The 25,020-nt window shown below is 38.0% G+C and overlaps 1 protein-coding gene across 1 annotated transcript in view; it reads right to left on the bottom strand.

Annotated features, from left to right (window-relative positions):
* Positions 1-286: 286 nt before the first annotated feature.
* The window catches only part of lrrc52 (leucine rich repeat containing 52), a 36,356-nt gene continuing 11,622 nt past the window's right edge, over positions 287-25,020 (bottom strand). The window contains exon 2 of the mRNA XM_082146895.1: positions 287-5,142. Coding sequence (XP_082003021.1) covers positions 4,787-5,142 — 356 coding nt within the window. The 3' untranslated portion in view covers positions 287-4,786. The remainder of the gene's footprint in view (positions 5,143-25,020) is intronic.

The raw sequence follows: 25,020 nt of genomic DNA, 5'->3' as shown, positions 1-25,020 counted from the left end.
TATCAGCCTTCCAACAATAAGTGTTCTGCCATGAAGAGGATGCATAATGAAACACAGTCACAATGCTAGCATTGACTTTATGCACCAAGTAGGAAATTTGGAAATTCTGATGTAATGAACAATTTATTCAGGCTGTCGAATCAGGTTCATCTAGGACCCGAGGCGATTCCACTGGGTAAAATAACTTTTAATGATCTCCCAATTCAGAATTTGATTAGAAATCCTATAAAATGGCTTGGTTTATGTTGTATGAAATACTGTTACATACACTCTCAGAAAAAAATGGTACCTTTCGGGGTACAACAGCTTGTTGATGGGGCAGTCGCCTTAAAGCAGGGGTGGGCATCTCTGGCCCTCGAGATCTGTTTACTTGCAGAGCTTTGCTCTAACCCTAATCAAACACACCTGATTAAGCTAATCAATGTTTTTTTGTTCATGATTACTAGAAAGTGACAGGCAAGAGAGTTTGATAAGGATTGGAGCTAAACTCTACAGGAAAGTGGATCTCAAGGACCAGAGTACATACTACAAGTTACTAATTCACACCTTTTAGGAGTATAAGGTACAACATGCTTTTTTGCAGATTTGTTATGAAATTGTATTATAGAACCCCTAAAAGTACTAGCTTAGCATACTCCTAGCTTAGTTTAATTTATATTGTACACACATACCTAACTCCTTGGGGACCTAGACGTACAATGACACCTTTCAACTTTCCACAAAGCATTAGCTTCAGCCACGGATTAGCATGGACAACAGAAGCTATTCCTAAAAATTATAACCATCGTGGGGTTTTGGCTGCATCTGTTTGCTGCATTCTGCATATACTTCAGCCTCTATTATTCATTCTGTGTTTTACTGCTAGCAGCTGAGGTTGCATTTATTCATTCACAAAGATATAGCAGTAGTTCAACTCTGTGCTGCTAGTTAATTAGCGTTCTGTTGAGTGTGTGTGTGTGAGTATCTCTACAGATCTTCCTGACACAGGCCACCCCTGCTGCATTGCTGATGGCTCTTGCGGTTTTGGAGCTGAACTGACTGCAGTGTTGTGGCCTGGAGACTCAGATAAAGTCCTGCTCTTGCGTTGAACTTTACTCTCGGATAGCACTAGGGCTCGTCCCGTTTATCACTTCTTATATTACACATTAATATTCATAGAGGAATAAAATACCAATACAGCCCCTCCCCAATTTCTCTCTTCTTCTTCTAAAGGCCGATGACAGTCACGCATGATCACTCTCAGAGTTCACAGCAGGTGAAATTGGCATACACACTGCAGCATGTTGCTATAAAGTTTACCACCTCTACTGTCCATCCTTATATTGCCACAATGCTGACATCAGCACAATACATTCGACCTCTACTGTATGTTCCTGTCGTAACATTTTTAGCTGTATTTTTTTCTTCTTTTTTTTTTTTTTGAGGAAGTCTCTCCAGGTATTTCCTGGCTCAACTGTTCACACATAATCTTGTTCCCCTAAAGACATGGTATTATTAGTCTGTCTCAGAATGGGGTTAACACTTTGGAAATAATGCTGACATGGTGAAACCCCACTGTAATTTGAAACTAACGATTGAGAGAGGACAGAACGACAGAGAGAGAGACAGTGAACCAGGGGCTGAGGAATTGAATGAGATGAATGGACCCATGCGCACGCACACACACACACACACACACACACACACACACACACACACACACACACACACACACACACACACACACACACACACACACACACACACACACACACACACACACAACACGCTTACAGTCCTGGGTTGTGACCTGAAGTTGAGACTTCCTCGCTGAAAGGACCAGCTTGTTGGGCTTTATACAGACTTCTTAAATTTAATACAATTTTAAACGTTTAGTGAGTATGTGCACACAGACACAGTGTGTAACTTCTGCACCATTAGCGACAGAGTTTGTTAGATGTGAGAAGTGGAGTGGAGTTGCATTATTTTGGCTTTAGTGTAGAGAGGGTTTTGTATAGCCGGAATGCTTTCAAAAGATACCACTACCTAATGAGGGTAACACATAATAAATAAGATATTTTTAAAAACCACTTTGATATTACAAAAATATAAAATAAATCATTCATATTAAATGTTAATTATAATCATATTTTAAAATATATATTTATTGATTTGTTTGTTTGCTGTTGTCCAATTTCTGTCACTCCTCTCCACTCACATAGTCTTAATACTTGCACCAAACCAATATGCAATCTTTTTGTTTCAGTTGCCCATCGTAGCAACACTGAGTCAACCAATGAGTTTGGGGCGGGACTATTTGTTTGACTGACCAATGGGAGATGGTACATAGCCACTAAGGGGACATGGTGATGGAAAAAATATGATTTTTAAATATGAGATAAAAAAATATACCTCAATGTGTTTGCGTTCGCTCACAAAAGAATCGCATTCCACCTAGAAATTCTCACATAAAAGAAATTAAATATAGTTTTTCTTCCCACTACATATTATTTCCATCACAACAAATTTGCGAGCGTTTATTGGAAATGTTAATAATTCCGTTTGGTGTCACTAGATGTGTGGAAATTACCCACTGCGGTTTAAAGGAAAAGGGAGAACAAGAAGTCAACTGAATATAGCTATAGGAGCTATAGATTAATAAAAGCAGCAGCTGAGATATTTTTGAGAGTGGCCCAAGCCATGAACATCATCCCCTTAAGCTCTATAACCCGTTATAGATGGATTTAGCAACCCTCAATCACACAACACCACAAAACCAGCTTTCCCTCTCCACTAAATACCAGAGAAGAGAGGATGTAACTACTCAACACAGTCTTTCTGAGGCTGAATCTAGGGATGAAATGCTAAAACAGATTTGCTAAAAGAGTTGCACCACTTTATGTATGCGGTAATTCAGGAGTAAAACTGCTTCTTGAACACTAACCACCAACAATCCAGTTTCACCAGGCTCTAAACTGTGTTAGTACAGTGCTCCACCATGAATATTTACAAAATCGCTTCAAGCTATTGCCGCCTGCAGAAAACAATTTAATTTAAACAAGATATTTGAGTTTCTAGTGATCATGGCAGCAGCAATCCATCCAATGATGGTCAAATAATGGAAAATAGCTATAGATCCAGATGTGCTGTGCTGTTAGTATTTTAAAGAGCCGATTCAGGTGTCTGGATTGCTGTAGTGATGCTGTACAGTAAAGTATGCCAGACTGTAGTAGTCTGCTGAATCCTCCACAGCCTAGAGCCGGACTGCAAGACGAGGAATTGTGCTGAATTCAGAACTCATTTTTGGGTGTGTTTGTACCATTTTCATAATTTCCTTATCATGCGTTTAACAACTAAAATGCAGACTAAAACGACACTCTCAGTGGGCGCAATTCCCTCCTGAGTGCTGATGGTGCAATGTGAGGAAAGAGGGGTCACTTTAGATCTGCCCTTGAGTGGCATGTGGTAGCCACGGGAGAAATCACATTTGATTAAAAAATTAAAGCCTTGCCAAAATTACAGAATGCTGACATACTTTATTCTTCACCACCTATAGCGGTTTTGCTGCGACGAGCCACACACACTCACACACCCACACACTCACACATTTCCCTCTATTGCTCTCAGTATCACCTGGAGGTGTTATTGCTGGACTGGTTACATCTTGTGTGTAAGGCTTTTCGGTGCAGTGCATACAGGCTTACTGAGATCAATAATGTCCCGTCCAATACAGGGCTCAACAATAAGAATGGTCTGGTGGCCCGGGGCAAGTGAGAGATTTTCAGGACTCTTTACTCTTTAGGTCAAAATGTCTTGCATTCATTAATCATATAATTGTGTTTTGATTTTTTTTTTTTGTGTGTGTAAAAAAACAGTTGTGCTGCTTAATATCTTTTGTGGAAACGTGCTACTTTTTGTCAGGATTCTTTGAAGAAAAGAACAGCATTTATTTGAAATAGAAATATTTTGTAACATTATAAATTACTTTACTGTCACTTTGGACCAATTAAATGCATCCTTGCTGATTAAAAGTATTAATTTATAAATGCAAAATCTTACCGACCGAAAACTTTTTAATTCATTAATTTATTAATGAATTTATTGATTATAAATGTAGCTATTCATTTTTGTCGAGGGGCAAGTGAAAATTACTAGCCTGGCCGCCTTATTGTTAAGCCCTGCAATATAATGTTCTCAATCCATCATCTGAGCAGTCAGTCAGTCCGTGACCCCTTAAAAAAGCATTTTCAGCCTTCCATGGAGTTGTGCAGACAGTTTAGAAGAGTCTTCCGTCTTCCATTCCTTCATTTCACACTGCATGAGTCTGGAGAGACTGCCTCGTATATTTATATTCCTTTCTTTAACCTATCTCAGCTTTTATTTTCTAGCTCGGTCACTGGATTAGAGAGTAAGCCTCTCTACCAATCCATCTTTTTCCATTTTCCTTCTATCTCGCTGTCTCTCTCATAAATGTGAAACACAGTGCTGTCACCCTGCCCTAACTACATTACTAACACTGGGGAGAGCGCTGTGTGTGTGAGAGCATTACTTATCCAAGACCAACCCCAGATCTGTCAAAACCACAGTTCACTGTGACCCACTCAACGATCTCTCTGTCTGTCCTTTTTCCACCAATAAGAATAGAAATAAATCTAATCTGTCCTTCTCTTAAACTAAAACTAATGTTGACACATTCTAAAAAGTGCACTTAAAACCTCTTTATAGAAAAGAAAACTCCTTTGCGAATCTGTCCGCAGCTCGCTGTCTGTTCATCAAAGATTTCCCAGCGCCCCTCTCTGTCCTCTGGTCACACCTGCATGCCTGGTTTGCTCAGGTCCCCATTGCCATGGTTACCCCCTCCTCCCCCTCCCCCTCCTCCTCCTCCTCCACATCCCGCCCCTCGCATGACTGTCTCCTCCTCATCGTCACTGTCGAGCTCCTCGCTCTTCCTCTTGCTGTACCGCTCGTACAGAACCATCAGCACGCCCATCACCCACGCCGACACTGTCCCGGCGCTGAAGATGACGAAGCCGATGGCGATGAAGAACAGGTAGTCCCAGTAACCCAAGCCCTGGTGGCATTCTGACCGCAGCTGCATGCCCACCTCCGCCAGGCGCTGACCCAGCATTTCCGGGGGACCCTGGCACACCGTCTGCCCCTCATCTAGACAGGGAGAGAGACGAGTGGATGGGTGAGGATGAGCGCAGGAATAAAACAACAACAACAAATATATATATTTCAGCATCTGTTTCAAATAAATGCTGTTCTTTTGAACTTTAAAAGAGGTTTTCAATATTGATAATAAGAAGAAATGTTTCTTAAGCATCAAATCATCATATTAGAATGATTTCTGGAGGATGAGACACTGAATACTGGAGTAATGCTGAAAATACAGCTATGCCACCACAGGAATACATTAAATTGCAAATATATTTAAATAACACTTTATTTTGATGGTTCCTTTTAAACATTCTGTTGCAGCTTTGAAACTGCATGTCAACTAACTCTTATTAGAATATTAGTACACTGTCTGCTTCTGCTAACACTTTATTGTGAAACTCCCTCAACAAACATTCTACTGACTACAAGTAACTTTGGAACTCCATGTCAACTTATTCTACTAACCCTACCAGTTTCATAATACTCTACTAACACTCTAATGAGCGTTAGTTGACATGTAGGTTCAATGTTACTTATAGTCAACAGAATGTGTTAAAGGGACAATCAAAATAAAGTGAAACCAAATACAGTCCTTAAAATATTATATATATAGTAAATGTATTACTATTAATGATATTAGATATTTAAATATTTTAGAAAGTGTCCTGCTATATCTTGACCAACAAAAGCGTGTTTTTTATTAAACACACTCAAGTTCTGTTTCTTGTCTCTGACACAATTTTATCCTCTGTCTTTTTTTTACACTTGCATTCAAATAAGCAAAAACTGGCTCAGCACACACACACACACACACACACACACACACACACACACACACACACACACACACACACACACACACACACACACACACACACACACACACACACACACACACACACACACACACACACACACACACACACACACACACACACACACACACACACACACACACACACACACACACACACACACACACACACACACAGTGTCTTGAGCCCTCCAGCTGTGACCCTGAGGAAGAAGCCTGTCAGTGATCATCATCCCCATCTTAAAGCCTGAGCCCAACAGAGCATCAGCCTGTCAGCTCAACATATCAGCCTGAAGGAATGATCCACAAACACACTCTCAATGAGACTGAGGCTGGCCACAAAGGAACTTCTGTGATCTTCAGCAGTTTCTCATTACACACAGTGGGTGCCCAGCTAACATGGAACGTTCTCAGAACTTCCCTAACACTCTGGCAAGGGTCTCTCAAAGTTATGAACAAACGTTTTCAGTAACGTTAATATAACGTTCCCTTTAATAATGTTTTCAGTAACGTTAGCACAAAAACCTTTTTATATATCATGCATGGACTGTTTTTTATCTCTGTAATGTTTTATTTGGATGTTAGTTGGTTCAATAGTTGTGTTAACTAGCATGACCTAACCATGAGCAATACATGTGTTACTGTATTTGTTAATCTTTGTTAGTTATGTAAGAAATACAGCTGTTCATTGTTTGTTCATGTCAGTTCACAGTGCATTAACTAATGTCAACAAGATTTTAACAAGGTATTAGTAAATGTTGAAATTAACATTAACAAAGATTAATAAATCCTGTATAAGTGCATTTCATTAGATCATGCTAACTAATGTAGTTAACTAATGTTAACTAACGAACCTTATCGCAAAGTGTTACCGAACTTTTAAAAGTAGCGTTCCCATAATGTTTGCCAAATGATAAAAAGTAATGTTCCCTTAAACGCTTGCATAACCAACTTTTTTTTCTTTTTTCTTGGATGTTTTGAATAACTTAATGGGAACATTAGCTAAATGTTCGTAGACAATTGAGCGATCACAAAAAGTAAGATAATGAAGTCTCTTTTCTTCATGTCCTTCACCTTTTTGACATTTTAATAAATATCTTTTTGTCCCCAAAGATAATAATAAATGCCTGTTGGTTTGGCAGTGTGAGATGTTATTAGAAATTATGTCACTTCACCTGTAATCAAAAAGCACTTTGTCAAGAACTCCATGACAAACAAGTGTGAAAGAATAGAGCCGGCAATAAATCACCTCAGGGTTAGACTGTCCTGGAAAGAGTTCTGCATTCAGCAGAGATTTAATGAACACCTTGACCACAGCCAAATGTACTTCAAAACTCTGTGATCTGTCATTATCAGATGACTGAAATTTACAGAAATGTCAGAAAGTTTTTAGTGCTGAATGTTCTTAAGGGATCCCATTGGATTTACGTGACTTTTTTACATGACACTTTCTACCTGATAAAATAGCTATAATGTATGTTCTTTATAACAAATACCCATGGCCTTTTAAGATTATTATTATTATTATTATTATGTTTCCCTTTTGAAGGTGACTCACTCTCTCAGTTTAAATCTAGATTAAAGACGCATCTCTTTAGCCAAGCATCCACATAATGCATCTCATAACCTTATAGAGTTATATCAGATCAAATGCGCATGATTTCCTTGCTTAATGTTATGAACAGCAACATTTGATAATGTTTGACTCATGTTCAACAGAGAAGTGTAGAAAAGCCCACCTGGTGCTAAAGACAGGGATTACAGGTAACTAATCTTTCATACAGGTAAAAATAGCAGACCGACATTATGCAAGTCATTATGATGATTAGTGTGTCCCATACTCTTGTGAACTGGGCCAGGAACAACCACCTGCCCCAGCAGAGACAGTGTGACCTCTGGCTTTATTTGCTGTCAAGCTGGTCTCCTACTACAGCCATATGAGCCATGAGGTAACATCAGCACAAACAAGATAAACGTGGAACTATTTGAGGCACGCTGTGCTTTAATATCAGCCACATGAAAGGAATGCTCTGTGGAGGTATTTCAATTTGGTCACTTGTGTTTTTACAGATTAGATAGTTATGAAAAAAATATGGAAAGACCAAGTCTGAACTTTGAATGCCCTTCAAGATGCAATCAAGGTACATGTTTAGTGCAAAAGGATAATTCTAGACAAATTTACAGCTCTAATAACACATTTTTGCACAAAAAATTTACAAAAATATGAGCTACTATTAATCTCCCCATAACCCCCATTGACTTGCATCGTAAGTGCATTACTGTCAACAGTTTTTGGTTTATTTTATTATTTTACCACTGATCAAAAGTTTGGGGCCAGTAAGACTTGTTTATTCGTTTATTCTTGATGAGAAAAAAAAAAGTTTAGAAAGTTTAAAAAAAGCATTTATTTGAAATTGATTTTTTTTTTGTAACAATGTAAGTCTTTACTGTCACTTTTGATCAATTTAATGCATACTTGCTGAATAAAATAATGAATTTGTTTTTATAAAATAATTATTGACCCCAAACTTTTGAAATAGTATATTGGTTCATTCCATGTCAACTCAACCAGAGATCCACATTTTTTATTTTGTCAATATTTTTCTGTACAAAGACAAACATAAATAGTGACGAAAGCCAAAATTGTGTATTTATGTTCAAAATTGAAATATTTATGGAGTAATCCACTATTTCGTAGAGGGGGGTCAAAATGACAATTTGCACATGAGATTTGGAGCCAAATTAGAGGGGGCTAAAAATGACTTTGGAAAGATGACAGCATTTTTTTCTTTTTACACATGTATTTGTACTGTAGGTCTATTAGTGAAATCTGTTGACTTTAGCAATCTTTGTTGCATATGCCAACAGTGACATTTAAAAAATTGCCAAAAAACCAAACAAAAAAACACTTCTTGTGTTTTTTTTGCCTCAAGTTTGCATGCCTGCTAAAGAAGTATTAAAGATAACTTAATATCCTTTTAGATTCTGTTCTTAACAAACTTTCCTTTTGGTATCTTCATCTTCAAGGCCCTATACAGTATGATTCAGTCCCAGAGATATGGAGATCTAAATGCGGCTCCATGAGTAAATTGGTCAATTATACACATTTTCAGTGGTCAAAAATGTGTAAAAATAAAATAATGATGCTGTCATCATTCTAAAGTAATTTTTGCACCCCTGTAAATTGTCTCCAAATCTCAGGTGAAAATTGTAATTTTCACCCCCCCCCCCCTTCTACAAAATAGTGGATTATTCCTTAAATATACATCTGTGACATTTAATATTTTGCCTTTCATCACTATTTATGTTTGTCTTTCTACAGAACATTTTTACAAAATCAAAAATATGAGCCCTGGAAGTTTCAGAAATTTGACACTACATGACCTTATTATTTTTGTTGTTGTTTTTGTTAATAATAATAATGGTAACACTTTATTTTACAGTGTCCTTGTTACATGTTATATGTACTTACCATAGAAATAACAGTAAATTATGCATATTTACATGCAACTAACCCTAATTCAAATCCTAATCCTACCCTAACCCTATAGTAAGTACATGTAGTTGATTAATATTACTCAGTACTTAAATATTATAATTACACTGCAACAATGACACCTTAAAATAAAGTGTAACCATAATAATAATAATAATAAAAGTAATACATTATTATTTTTTTCTATGGCAAATGAATATATTTGCCAAAATGTTATAAATAGCTTCAGGCCATAACATCTCCCAATTAGTTCTATAACATAAATACTGTGTTCCTATTAGCACATGGCTGCTCGAGGAGCTTGTAAATCTCTGCTCAGTCACGCACATTCATGCGTTGATTTAAGCAATCATAAGACTATTTGAGTTCATACTGACAGGACATTAGATTGCACGAGCGTATGCACATGAGCTATATTTGGCTGTGTTTCAGGCACATGAACTAGGGCTGATATGGTTTGGTCTGCACTGTGGTGACAGATATTAATGTGTTTCTTTGTGCTGTATGGATCAAACATTAACGCAGAAAGCTTTTGCAGCGAACAAACCAAGATGCAAAGAGAATGTGATACTGAACGGACCTCGACGCCCTCAAATGTTTCTTTCTCACACACAAACACACACACGCACGCACACACACACACACACACACACACACACACCTTTTAAACCCCTGCCAAAAGTATGACCTTACATTACATTCCAGACTAAAGGGGTTTCTGTGTGTGAGGACAAATCACTCAATTATTAAAAGTCCCATAACCATAACTCTGTAATTTATGAGTAATCTGTCCTCCTCCCTCTATGATTAGCCTTTCTTTCTTGGTCTTTTTACCTCTCTCGTTCCATCCTTCTTTCCTTGAGGGCATATTAGCTCAAAACACAGTCTCTTGCGTCATTCCTTGTCATCATCTCTGACACACATGCTGAAAGAGGGCGATTGCTCAGAATGTGTCATTAAAGAGATAATCTCAGTGTGCCCACCATCAATTTACCCACAAGCCACCATTTCCCCTAACCCCAAAGGTATAGCCATTTTTCTTGTTGTTTGAGATTGGACATTATTACAGCTGCGTAAAAAAGCAAAGAAAAAAAGAAAAAGCTCTGTACACTTCATAAACGGTACATGTGAAAGAGGAGAGACTATAACACACACACACTTCTTATTTTATGGGGACTTTCCATAGACATAATGATTTTTATACTGTACAAACTGTATATTATATCCCCTTACACTAACCCTACCCATCACAGAAAACTTTCTGCATCACTCAGTGTGATTTATAAGCTGTTTTCCTCATGGGGACAAAAAAAAAAAAAAAGGATTTTGGATATTACCATCTTTGTGGGGACATTCTGTCCCAAACACATAGGGTACACCTGAACCGCACACACACGCACACACACACACTTTTCTATTCATTAAAAGTATCTTAAAAAACGTATCACAGTTTCCACAAAAATATGCTGTTTTCAACATTGATAAAAAATAATAACAAATGTTTGATCAAATCATCATATTAGAATGATTTCTGAAGGATCACATGACACTGAAGACTGGAGTAATGATGCTGAAAATTCAGCTTTGCATCACAGGAATAAATTATATTTTAAAATATATTAAAATAGAAAACAGTTATTTTAAATTGTAATAATGTTTCTCAATATTACTGTATTTTCAAATGCAGCCTTTGTAAACATACAAGACTTACAAAAAATAATAATAATAATCGTACCAACCCCGAACTTTTAAACTCTTTTGCCTTGGGACCACCTTGCAACCACGAAAAACATCCTAGCAACCACATAAAAACTAAAAACTAAACACCTTATTTTAACAACAGTCTAGCATCGGGCAGATACTTTTGCAGTGCCAAGCTCAACTCTTGAGAAAATGAAGATTTCTATTGAATCTAAGGAAGCGGAATCATCAGCATGCAGTGTTAACCTAGAAGCCTGTTCTTTAACACCCCACCAGGTTCTTGGAGCAAAAACAACAGGGTAGCAACAGTGCTGCTCTACTGAGTCAGAGTCTGTGTGACACTCGGGCAGAGGGGGAACTATTTTAGTGGAACACCCTGCATGGGTCTAATAGCAGTCAGATAAACCTGAACAGAGAGTGACATCTTGCCTCGTCGTACTGCTTCAGTCATCTCTAGTAATTATGGTCTCGGAAAGGGGTCACTCCCGGCAACGCCACCAGGGACAGTCCTGTCAGATATGCCCTCCTTCCAATGACCTGGACACCGCTAGGGTAAATAGAGCTGCAAATTGGAGTTTGAACATCGTGTGAAAGCACTGTCTGTCTGTCCATCTATCTCGTTTCATATAGCTGCATACTCAAATGCACATACATACTCAAGTAAAGATAAAAAAAAAAAAAAACTCATTCATACTAAAACGTAATACAGTAATAATAAATTATGGCAGTTGCTATTTGCACTTTGTGAAATTACAGTAGCAGTATTTTCTTTGCATGTAGTAAATAGTAGATGCTATTTTCAGTAAGTGTAAATAGTGTTAGATGCTATTTATACTAAGTAATTGTAAACTCGTCTCCATTGGCGTGATGACTCCGACCTCCAACCAGATGGAACTGGATAAATATTCTAAATGTTCTGATCCATTCTGCCTGGATCATAATCATCCACGGTTCGCTCGTTGGCCTGGTCGAGCCTGGGTTCTCCCAAGGTTTTTTTCTCCATTCTGTCTCCTGATGAAGTTTTGGTTCCTTGCCACTGTTGCCTTGGCTTTTGGCTTGCTTAGTTGGGGACATTTATTATTCAACAATATTATTGATCTGCCTTACTTAGGGTGGACGATGATGCAATTTTCTTCTAGAAACAAACTTTATTGCATTATTTTCATGTTCTCACTGTGAAGCTGCTTTGATACAATCTGTATTGTAAAAAGCGCTATATAAATAAAGGTGACTTGACTTGACTAAGTGCAAATAGTGGTAAATACTTTTTGCACCTCCGTGTATTGTAGTACATTGTAAAACAGTATGCAAAACATATGTATTACAGTTTATCCAAGTAAATTTTACATTCTGTTGAAATCTGTATCTAAAAAGCTCAGTGTATAGTATAGAAAGCAGGGTCCCACTTTATATTAAGTGGTTTTAAGTACTATGTACTTACATAGAAACATAAGTACAATGTACTTATTGTGTTCATGTTGTATTGTAAAACACTTTTGCTGCTATTGAGGTGTGACACGGGTAAGGTTAGGAATTACAACTGTAATTACATGCAAGTATTTTCAAAATACAAGTACAATGTAAAAACATGTATGAAGACAATAAGTCCATTATATCAAATGATAAATTTCAATGTAAGTACATAGTACTTAAAGCCACCTAATATAAAGTGGGACCGAAAGCGGTCAGTATCAACACAAAAGTAGAAGACAATCATGACATTTGTATATAACAAATATTTCCATGGTAAAAAAAAAACATCTAAACATTTTTGATCAGTGCGATTTACGTTCAAACATTTTATTTTTATTTTGGTGGCATTTGCCAATTTACTGACACAATAACCAGATTTAGACACATAAATTAAATGTTTTGGGTGTTACTACATTTAGCAGACATGCAACAGAGTTCTAAAGTTCCAGCAAAGAGTTGTGACAATTGCAATTACAGTTTAGAGAATGTTAAGACTGTTTCGAAAGATTTGCCAAAGCGATTGAGGAAAAACTATAATGTATAATATTTATTAAAATCATAAATGGATACTGCTAATGTGACCTTACCTGTCTATATCCCTAAAGCCTTCCCCTACACCAACTCCTAACCATATTGAACCTGCTGAACAGTAAAGGTGCCTTTGAAAGTCCAGGAAGTATTTTTTGGGCTTAACAATATGAGCTGCACATATTGCATCAACTTTTCAATTATAGGCCTATAAAATACCTGTTTGTCAGTTTACTTTCACTTTTCAAATAGATTTGATTTATTTCTATTTTAAATAAATGCCCCTCTGAGCTGAAGTGTGAAAAGGGAGAAGACTGCACTTAGTGCAAACAGACATTGTGAGCATACACAAAGTTTCTTGGGGGGACATAAAAACGTTTGTGAGTAATCAAAGTGTTTCTTGGGGGACACAAACCATTTACGGTCAATCACAAAATTTCTTGGGGGACACAAAACATTTACTGTCATGTTTTGAGTTTATTTGTTCATGTTTAGAGTTTGTTTTTTTTAACCTTTTTTCTGTTCAGTTCCTGTCTGAGTTTTCTTTGTCAATCTCTGTTTATTTGTTAGTTAATCTTCTAACCTGTAAATTAGTTCAGTCTTCCTCCGTTCCCTGCCTGTTTGTATCCTTGGTTACTGATTGTGTTAGTTGAGTTCAGGTGTGTCTTGTTAATTAGTCTCAGTAGTTCCTCTTGTTTGCCTGTGTATTTCAGCCTGAGTTTAATCCTACCTATTTGTCTGTTGATGTTGTTTTAAGTTGGTTGTTCTGTTCCTGGTATTCCTGTTCTTGAGATTTGAAGATATGAGTTTGTTTCTGAGTAACCTAGATCCTGCTTCCTCTCTACTAAATGGCGCATGTATGACACGCCAATTCATATTTTCATTTTTGGCGTGTTATCAACACGCATAATCGATTTTCAGCGTGTTTATCAACGCCGGTGACTTAACGTTACATTACTGTATATATATATGACCTACCCCAACCGCGTCCCTAAACCTACCCGTCACTGGGGTTAATACCATTTATGAGTGTTCCCCTACCATCCTAGGAAAAAAAATATTGCTCCCCAGATGTAGATATACATTTTGCTCAGTTTCGCTCGGACATTTAACGGCGTACACATACACGCGGAATCACTCTGACGTTTAACGGCGTAGACATACACGCGGAAGATGACGGTTCGTTTCGGCGTGGACATACACGCGGATAGCTCAAAATGCGTATAAATAACACGCCACTTGACTTGAAAGTGGCGTGTATGTTTACGCAAAGTCATGATGTCATGGGGGGGACACAAAACATTTTTGATTAAGTACAAAGTTTCTTGTGGGGACACACAATATATGTGATTATTCGCAATGTTTCTTGGGGAAGTGCAAAATATTTGCGATTAATCACAAAGTTTCTTGCGGAACACAAAGTATTTATGATTGATCACAAAGTTTCTTGGGGAACACAAAACATTTACGATTAATCACAAAGTTTCTTGGGGGAACACAAAACATTTACGATTAATCGCAAAGTTTCTTGGGGGAACACAAAACATTTATGATTAATCGAAGTTTCTTAGGGAAGTGAAAAATATTTGCAATTATCACAAAGTTTCTTGGGGCACAAAACATTTACGAGTAATCACAAAGTTTCTTAAGGAGAACAAAACATTTACGATTAATCACAAAGTTTCTTGAGGAGACAAACCATTTACGATTAATCAAAGTTTCTTGGGGAAGTGCAAAACATTTACGATTAATCAAAGTTTCTTGGGGAAGTGCAAAACATTTATGATTAATCAAAGTTTCTTTGGGAAGTGCAAAATATTTGCGATTAATCAAAGTCTCTTGGGCACAAAACATTTACGATTAATCAAAGTTTCTTTGGGAAGTGCAAAATATTTGCGATTAATCAAAGTCTCTTGGGCACAAAACATTTATGAGTAATCACAAAGTTTCTTTGGGAAGTGCAAAATATTTGCGATTAATCACAAAGTTTCTTGGGGCACAAAGCATTTACGAGTAATCACAAAGTTTCTTGGGGAAGTGCAAAACATTTATGAGTAATGACAACATTTCTTAGAGGAATCCAAACCTTTTGCAAGAGTATGCAAAAGTTTTCCAATGAAAAACTTTTTTTTTCTTTTTTTAAATGAATTTAAATGTTTCTTAGGGGAACACACAATTTTTGAACGTTTATCAGGAAATGCTACCTTTTTTTCAAGAGAATGCATTTTGAATATAATTTTTCCTCCTGTCTCATATTTTTTCCATCACCATGCCAATTTTGGGGCTCTGTAATGACCATGCATATGAAACAGGAATGAACTAAAAGTTACAAAACTCCTATTTGGATTTATAGCAGCCGTTAACTTTACTTTTAACATCACTAATTGGGCCGGCAGCATCTGAATAAATATAGTACATTCCATACTATCTCACTTTTTTAAAGCATGCACGCACACAAAAAAGGTTCCCTCTGGGTGCTGGAACCGTTAATTGGTACGGCCATAAAGCGTACCCTCAGCCTAATTAAATCATTAGTCCTTCATTATTAGTACCAGAAGGATGTAGTGATGCTAATGTTCTAGTCAAAGCTGTCACATACCTCCACACACACACATACACACACTGTATCAGAGCAAGATCCGCTGTATCTGTCTGTTCCTTACAGGAAACAGTTCACAGATGGCATGCTGTCTACAGGAAGCTTTCATCTTCCTGTTATTTTCATTCGTTTTATTATACAGAAACACCTGCTACTATGATAGAAGAAATATAATGGAACATCTGCTGCCATTTTTAAATTCCTGATTAAGTGTCTCAGACAAACGTTATTATCGTGTCTTGTTTTATCATCAGCAGTTCTTTCCAAGACGGTACAATTTTTAGGTTGTGATGTTTTTCCCCCCATTATTGGACAGTGTTCTAGAAAGGTGCATGTGCAGGCCTTGTTTTGTGCAGGAAGAGACTGCATTATGTTTTGAGCAGATTTCATTTTGGAGACGGATGAACGGCAGCTGACAAGCAGAGAGAGAGAAATTATATTAATAACCACCTGTCTGACAGAAAACCGATGAATCAAGTTCCTTTTCATCAGGGGACTTACAACAATAAAAGCTTGAAAAGGTCTCTCGTATGTCATTTCATACAATCAACAAATGACAAGTTCACCCAAAGGGATTATTCTCCCGGAAATTTAAAATCTGTCATCATTTAATCACCCTCACGTCACTCCAAGCCTGTATGACTTTCTTTCCTCTGTGGAAAACAAAATAAGATATATTTGGATGAACTATCCCTTTAAAGACTAAACCTAACATTCCCTATTCAGCATTATCTGAAGCACCAGTCGTGTTAATTTCTGCGAAATATTCAGTTAACTGTCGTGTTTTCAGTGACACTTTTGCTCAAGGTTAGTGTCAATACCGCTGAGTGTGCAGTGCAGAGACTGTCCTGTCACCCTCAATTAAAGAACGCCCCACGGCTTTACCGTTCGTCTTGTTTCAGCTGCTACAACATTTACGCAGAGCTTTCGAATAACAGGGGTGGGCACAGAATGCATGCGGGTTATTTTCTCTTACACAGCACTGAGCATTTGCTGTGCTAGTTAAATGTCCGGTTATTTTTCTGTTTCAGAATGTGGACAGGTGATCCTATTTTGACACTTAACAGAAAACATGATAGAAAAGGTGCAATTAAGTCATTGTATGTATGAATTTTATTTTAATGTGTTTTGGAATAAACTAATAGAAGGGAAAAACTATTGGCCCATGAATCAGCAGTACAGTATTAAGATACTTTCTTAAGCCTGGTACATATTGTACGATTTTGGGCTGTCCCAGACAAAAAATCACCAATCGTGGCGATTTATGTGGTTTTGGCTTCTAAACGGTGGTCCTACGCCGTAACACTAAGAGAGGTTCAAAGACGGCCGTTGTCACGGTCTTGTGACCAAAGATAGCCTGCGATCATTTTCTGACAGTGTCAGAAATTTTTCATGATCATCTCAGTGTGTTTGTTTGTTGCTACGACCTACGTCTACTGACTAGCCAATACAAATGCAACATGAAATGGTATATTGATCAATGTGACATGACGCTAAAACTTAAAACTACTTACCTCAAGCTCCAGTTACACAATTGACATGCTAAGATGGCCTCTTTTCCCTAGCCATGACCGTGGCCATATACTCTACTCTTTCGCTTCCTCCTCTTTTTTTCAGCTCACATAAAAACACAATTGCCAAAGTGCAAATGATGTTTTATCTATTGTTTACTACTAGCAAATGCTGATGACGTTTTATTCTTCAATACTAACTTGCGTCGTAGCCCACGATTCAATAGTTGTCATCATCGTACAATCTACATACATGTCCTGTCCAAGTTTGTCAGATCAATGTCGTACAGTGTGATTTGTAATGATCTTATAGGATAGCATAGCGCCTGTACCAGGCATAACAGTGATGTTCCTCTGGGATCTCAGAGAGAGTAAAAAACATACACAGTTTAATGCTTATTAAAATTTGCCTCAGGAAAAATCACATAATCCAAAACATGATTCACAAATTTCTTGGTGCCTCTGTGGCTTTCATGACTAAATCCAGAATTAATTTTCTATGGTAGTCCAATCTGGTTTATTGCTAATTTAGTGTTTTTTTGTTTGTTTTTGTTTTGAATGTTGTTCAGAAAGACGGACGGTTAAAAATCCTGGTTAGGATGCAGTATTCAATTCCACAGCATGCTAGTGACCAGCATTCAACAGACAACATGTGCTTGTATCTTCAACAAGACCTTACGGCTGTCAAATACCAGATGTCTGTCGACTGGGTCTTGCCAAGCACTGCGTGGCACAGAGAGAGATATAATAACTTTTGACAGGACTCACAAGCACCTGTTTGTGGCTCATGAACAGTGCTCAAATATTTTAAAACCTTCAATTTATTTCTTCCATTATGTTACTCATTAAATTTCATGGGCACACTTTTTTGAGCCATTCACCTCAAGGTCTTTCCACACAAGTTTCTTCCCTATCGTGACCTATCTGAGGGAAATGGCTTATCAAACAAATGTAGGGCGGGGCTTGATTTTGTCCATTAATTAATTGGATGGAATTAATTGGATGGTTGTGGTTTGCTATTGCTGTGATGTCATGTGAGTGACAGGTTGTCCCGCCCTCACATCAGTAAACACTAAGGGCCCTATCATACACCTAGCGCAATGCGGCACCAGGCGCGACGCAAATGTCTTTTGCTAGTTTCAGCCCGACGCAGTTATCATTTTCACGTCCTGCGCCACGTTGCTTAAAGGTGCTGTAAGCGATGCCACGCGTTTTTTAGGCCAAAAAAATTTTTGTCACATACAGCAAACATCTCCTCACTATCCGCTAGCTGCCTGTCCCCTGAACACACTGTAAAAAAACGCGGTCTCTGTAGACACCACAGGCTCCACAAACGGCAACAAAAACAAACTGGGCTCACCCGCACCACGAAACACAACAAACAGTGCTCCAGCCAATCACCGACAAGAAGTATTTGAGGGGTGTGGTTTGGGGGTTAGTGCGCGTGCACATGAAGGGGGTGTGTGGAGGAGAGAGAAGCATGAAGAGGGAAGTTTGAATTATGGCCGACACACGACCAAAGAGACGACGTTCCGATGAACAAATTGCAAAGAAGAGGGACAAGGATAAGGGACGAGGATAAGGAACGCGCGAAATACCGAATTTACATCGGAAAAAACTTCGAAAGGTGGCGAGAACTCCGCCGGCAGAAGGGCTTCCGATCCACATTCAGTTGCTCTGTTTTTGCAGAACAGGTAAATCCATATTTCTTTCTAAACTGACGTTCATGTTCGCCAAACCAACACAAGGATGTAATTAGCTAGAACTATGCAGTCAGCGTTAACTTTGGTGAATACAACATATAACGTTATGTTTCTAGCAGCTAGCGATCAATCTCTATTGTAAATGATCAAGCAAATTCACAGTAGGGCGACAATTTGTGTGAATGATTGTTTTCATCCACTGCTTGTTATGAATTTGAATGTTCATTAATAGGCTGTTGACAACTTTGACTAAATTTGTTTACGACGCCGCCGTTGTTTATGCTGACTGGGAAACGCGAAGCTACGTTATCTTGCTATTATTGCGTCCTTGTATGGGAGCTATAGTTATAGCTTCAGGTGGCGAAACGATTTTAAAATAATGTTTCTCTTTTTCTGCATTCTGTTCTGCAATATATAAAACCCTTTATCTAACTTGGCGACATTACACATTGAATGAAGTATTCAATGTAAACTTGTAAACAATATAAACTCAGTAAAACTTAACTTTGTTTGTAGTGACTAGACTTTCCTTTATGCCGGAAGGGAGGGGAGGAGGGAGGAGACGGGATGAGGAGGAGGGAGGGTCTAGCTAGCCTCCGTTTTGTTTGACAACAATTCGAATGTCAACAAGAAGTTACGACTCCCAGCATCGCTTACAGCACCTTTAAATAGCAAATGCATTTGCGCCCATCTGTGCGCCCATGGTGGTGCTGGTCTGAAAACGAGGTGTATTCAGGCGCATTGTTGGCGCATTGCTATTTTGAGGCAACTGAAATAGACTGCACCATTGAACAATTGAAACCTGGTCTAAAGTCAATGGCGCAGTATTTAGTTTTTTTGTTATTTAAAGGGCACATTAGTAATATGAGCCTATAGGCGGGTGCACAATGCGCATAAACTCTACTTATTACACACACAAGGACTCGCAGCAGCACACAAACATGCCAAATATTAAAAATAAAAAGATTACAATGTAAAAGATTATTATTGTGAACATAAAGATATGGTGGAATCCGGCGAAAATAGAAGCTCTGCGTATCTGCTCCGGAGGGCTGCGGATCGCTGGAGCTGGGACGGAGTCGGAACGCAGCCGTTCCGCAGTTGGTGGAAATCCGGGGTAAGTGTGCTTGTGTCGTGCACTTTAGACCATGCGCTTAGATCAGTAAAATAGGGCCCTAAATGCCAGCACACACATTTTCTAAACATGTCTAGTAAAGCTCTCCAGCAGTAGTGCAGGTATTAATCTAGCATGGCTGAGTTCAAATGCATTCAGCAGAGCGGCCTTCTATTTTTAAAGCCCACTAATTATGTAATTGCATATGTTAATCTTTAAGAGGATGAAGTGCTAGAAGGTGGGAGACTTTTTCCCCACTCTCATTCTGAATCTCAATGAGGATGGACTTTCTGATAAGCGTGCGGTGGGGAGGAAGATTATTGTACAGGAATTTGCTCAGCCAGCAGTGTTTTTATAAAGTGCGTTGACTGCGTTCAACTATATTGTGTTGTTGTGTGTGTGTGTGTGGTGTCAATCAGAGCTGTGTATCGACGTGTGTTGCTGTGTATCTATTTCCTTTATCCTGCAATGACCTTGTAGTTCAGTGTACATGAAAATGCCTGGGCGTACATCTGTACTGGGCTGTTTTTGTGCTGAGCTGTGTTGTTTTGCATGGAAACGCCTTGGGGTACACATTCAAAATTATAAAGTTTAAAATGAATAAAATCCCACTGTGAGACATATAGTCAATTTATGTGAAAATAAAAGTCACAATTATGAGATTGCAGTCATATTGCGAGGTACACTGCAGCTCAAAAGTTTGGGATTAATCTCTTATCTTCACCTAAGAATCTTATCTTTTTAATAAAAAATACAGTTAAAACAGTAATATTGTAAAATATTATTACAATTTAATATAACTGTTTTCTATAACATGTCTGGTCTTTCCTGTGTTTTCATTGTGTTTTCAGTTCTGCCCTCTGTGACCTAGTTTCCCTGTTGTTGATTAGTTAATTCGTCTCTGTGTTCATTAATTATTTCATCAAGCTCTTTTGTTAGCTCCATGTATATATCATGTATATGTGGTTGTCCCCTTCATTCATCCTGTTTGATATTTGATATTCAAGCCTGTCTACTTGAAGTATTCCTCATCACGAGAGTTTCTATTATCTATGTTACGTGACATTTTGTACTTGAGTATATTTTAAAATGTATTTTATTTGACACTGTGATGTCAAAGCTGTATTTTCAGCATCATTACACCAGTCTTCAGAGACACATGCTCCTTCAGAAATCATTCTAACATGCTGATTTGATGCTCAAGAATCATTTCTTATCACTTTTGAAAACATGTGTGCTGCTTAATATTTTTGTGGAAAACGTGATAAATTTTTTCAGAATACTTTGATGAACAGAAAGTGCAAAACAGCAGCATTTATTTATTTAATTAGAAACCTTTTGTGACATTATACATTTCCTTGTTTTTACTTTTGATAAATATAGTGCATCCTTGCTGAATAAAATTATAAATGTCTTTCAAATAAAAAAATACTGACCCCAAACTTTTGAAAAGTAGTGTGAAAAGGCAGATTTATGAGAAATAAAGTCGCAATTATGAGAAATAAAGACAAAATTACAAGAGGTGACGAGATGATAAAGGGAGAGACAGTGAGATGTATCATATCTAAAATGCAACGTAAACTTTTTTTTAACAAAAACAAAAGGTTCAAATAAAGAGAAAAGGCAACCCAACAGCGTGCATGAACACAAACAACACCAGACAATGAGTAACTGTGTAACATTAAATTTAAACAGAGAACGAATGAGGAAATGAGGAACAGGTGTGAATCAATGCAACAATGAGTAACCATAGCAACAGAAGAAAACAAAGCAAACACAGAAAATGACGATAAACAAACTAAGGGTGTGTTCACACTTGTACTTCGGTTCACTTAGTTTGTTTTGTCCGAAACACCCCCAAAATAAAATAATGTAGTCCTGGTCCGCTTAACGTTCACATTGGTATTTTAACACCGAACCTCAAGATACCGAACTTAAGTCATAGGGATATGTTCACAACCTGATTGGTCAGCTTTTATGACGCATATTTCGTGACAGAACTTACCGAACATCCAAAACAATGCTGTGTGTTGGGATAAATGCGCTCGAATGTGTGTAGCCTATACATATGTTGGTATTTTGACCAGCTGAGAACTCGTGAAGAGCTTATAAAATGTGTAAAGAAGTCAAAACGGTGGCAGGAATCCCTCCGTCACACACACAAACGAAGATCTGCTGCGATGATAACTAATAGTAACATCACAAGCAAACTGAATCAGAGATGCAAATGTATGCCATGGTTCTTTTTCATTTGAGGAGAATTGAATGATTTTATTATTTGGTAAGGCAACTGAGGTAAATTCAGACTTTCCGGTCAACAGCTCTCCTGAATGTCAACAACAGGTATTGCTAAATAAAGGACCTCGGAAAGCCCTTGAGAATATGTATAATATGCTCCTTCCAATGACATCAGAGTGAACCATCAGGTAGATTACATTCAGCGTCTGTCAGGTGACCTTCCTCCGAGACCGCAGAGCATGAGCTGTCACGGTCATTACCAAACACCTCACACACTTTCATCGCATCTAAAAACAACGTCGTTGAATTGAAATCGAATCCTGAGGTGCCTATGGAAAAAAAAATCTATTTTTGAAATTTGTCACAACATGATGGACTGTAAGAGGAAATAACAGAAGGCAGCAAATATCCAAGCTTTGTAAACTCCTAACAACCATATGTTCCACTTCTGCATATCTATTTCCTAATCTTTTTTTTTTTTTTCTCTATCCCATCTAACTGGTTTTTCTCCTTGTGCTGTGATCCCTCTCTTCATGAATATTTAACTCTCCTCCTGAACCCGCCCACTTCTTTGGCTCTGTGCCTATGAGCCTGACCAGTTCAGATTCCCTTCAGCCAACCAGTGCACTTCATCAGGAGGAGACGGAGCGAATAACAGGGCAACAATCAAGGGATTGGGACCGGGTGAAAGCAATACCATACTGCAGAGAACAACACAAGCACTCAGTGGCACAAACTGCTGCTCTCTTTCCCTTCAAACAGCTCTTGCTGGAAGGCATCGCTCTCTCTGCTGCAGATATGAATCTAATCCAGATCTGCCCCCTCAAAAACACTCGCAACAACACAACTGTACACACGCATACTTCAGATATCAGAAGACACGTGAGGTTGAGGGCATTCAGTCACTTTCCCAGTATACGGATGGAGGTCATGGGACGGATCTATTGTCCTTCTAAGTTAATCGATATGCCGTATACAGTTTTTCCCTTTGAGATTAGTATAATACAGATCCTATGACTATATAATACATTCCAGGCTAGTATCTAAGTCAATTCTACAATAATACAGTTACAATCACCTTTTATGTCATTTGCAAATGTTGTTTATCTGTTCACCTTCTCTTCAGATAATTAGTCATCAAATCCTCAGTGATTCACTCACAGATAAACTCATGTTTCAAGTCATTTCAAGTTCATTTTGTTTGAGAAGTGTTCAAAAGGAAGTGGAAGTAAGTGTGACTCACAATACTAGAAGAAAAAAAAAAGTTCTGAAGACATTATTGATGAGTTATCTTCCAAAAAGTTGAGAAGACGCTTGCCATTTAAATTATATATATATATAGTTAAAGAATGGTTGAAAGGGAGCATGAAGAAACATTTCACACATGAATTGGCACCTCTGAGTCCAGACCTTGAATTCATTTAAAGTCTTTGAGATGTGCTGGAGGAGACTTTACAGAGTGCTGGACTCTTGCATTTGTAATACAAGATCTTGACCAAACATTGATGCACCTCTTGATAAATAAATGCTGTGATGTGCCTTTCAATGAATTAAGGTTTGGACTCAGAGGTGACAATTCATGTGTTGAAATGATTCTTCACGCTCCCTCCCAACCATTCTTTCACAATTTAAGCCTGATGAATCTTGACATTGCTCAATATTTTCCTCTAATCCCAGTGCATTCTGGGATTGCCATTACCCACAAAGTTTACATGCGGTGCTGCTTTTGAATTTGGACAAAACAAAGTATTTTTTTTTACAAGGGAGCATAATTTAAAGCCTTCTTTTTGGAATAGTCTTTCCAACTTTTCTGCCTAAAAATGGTGCACTGGTAGCTGAGGGTTTGAACCAGAGCTAATATGTCTCGAACATTAGGTGATTTGGATAATGTCAGATTGAAATAAAGTTCTCTGGGTGTGTGTCAAACAGGAAGAACCCTGCTCGGTCAGATGGTCATCTCTCTTCCTCACGGTTTCTTTCTCTCTCTCTCTCTATTAGTCAACACTGTGAAAGTGCTGACAGTGTGGAGAACCGTCACCTCTCCAACAGCTGATCCAGAAACAATAGAGCCGCTGAGAAATATCATCATGCGTTCTGACACACTGCATCACAATTATACAGAGTCAAATCAACCTAGACTAGTTTATTATGAGATACAGTAGATGATGAGCCAGCACAGTAATCTTTCTTATCCTGATGAGACCCTTGTTTATAAGTTATACTCCTAATAGCCTGAGGCAGTGACAGATATACAATGAGCAGCCACAATTCAACAATTGGAAAATGAGGACACACTAAGTGTGAATTTACAGAAAAAATATGGAATGTGAAGCACTACGAGCCTCCAGAGGATGATTGTGTGGTTGTCAGTAGTCTTGCGTAGCCACGCTTTTGACTATCAACATATCTGTTCCACATTGTAGCTTATTTTGACCGAGAACCACCCACTCAGACAGGAAGAGACACTCTGATAGACATGTGCAACACAGGCTCATTGGAAAAATGTGTCTGTGGCAACAAAATTATATTACGTTGCTTGTTTATGAATGTTTCGTGACACTTTCGATATGAAATGTCCAGTGAGTGGTGCTAAAAGCACATTCTGTTCTTTTCTTTTTTCTTTTTTTTTTTTACACAAAACAGATGAACTTTAAACTTTGAAAGTAATGTACCACCTACACTAAACCCAAAACCAAACCAATAG

The sequence above is a fragment of the Leuciscus leuciscus genome, assembly GCF_965113295.1.
Source record: "Leuciscus leuciscus genome assembly, chromosome: 19".
NCBI lineage: Eukaryota > Metazoa > Chordata > Actinopteri > Cypriniformes > Leuciscidae > Leuciscus > Leuciscus leuciscus.
Note: the sequence above shows the minus strand (reverse complement) of the source record. Positions and strands in the feature narration are given on the sequence as shown.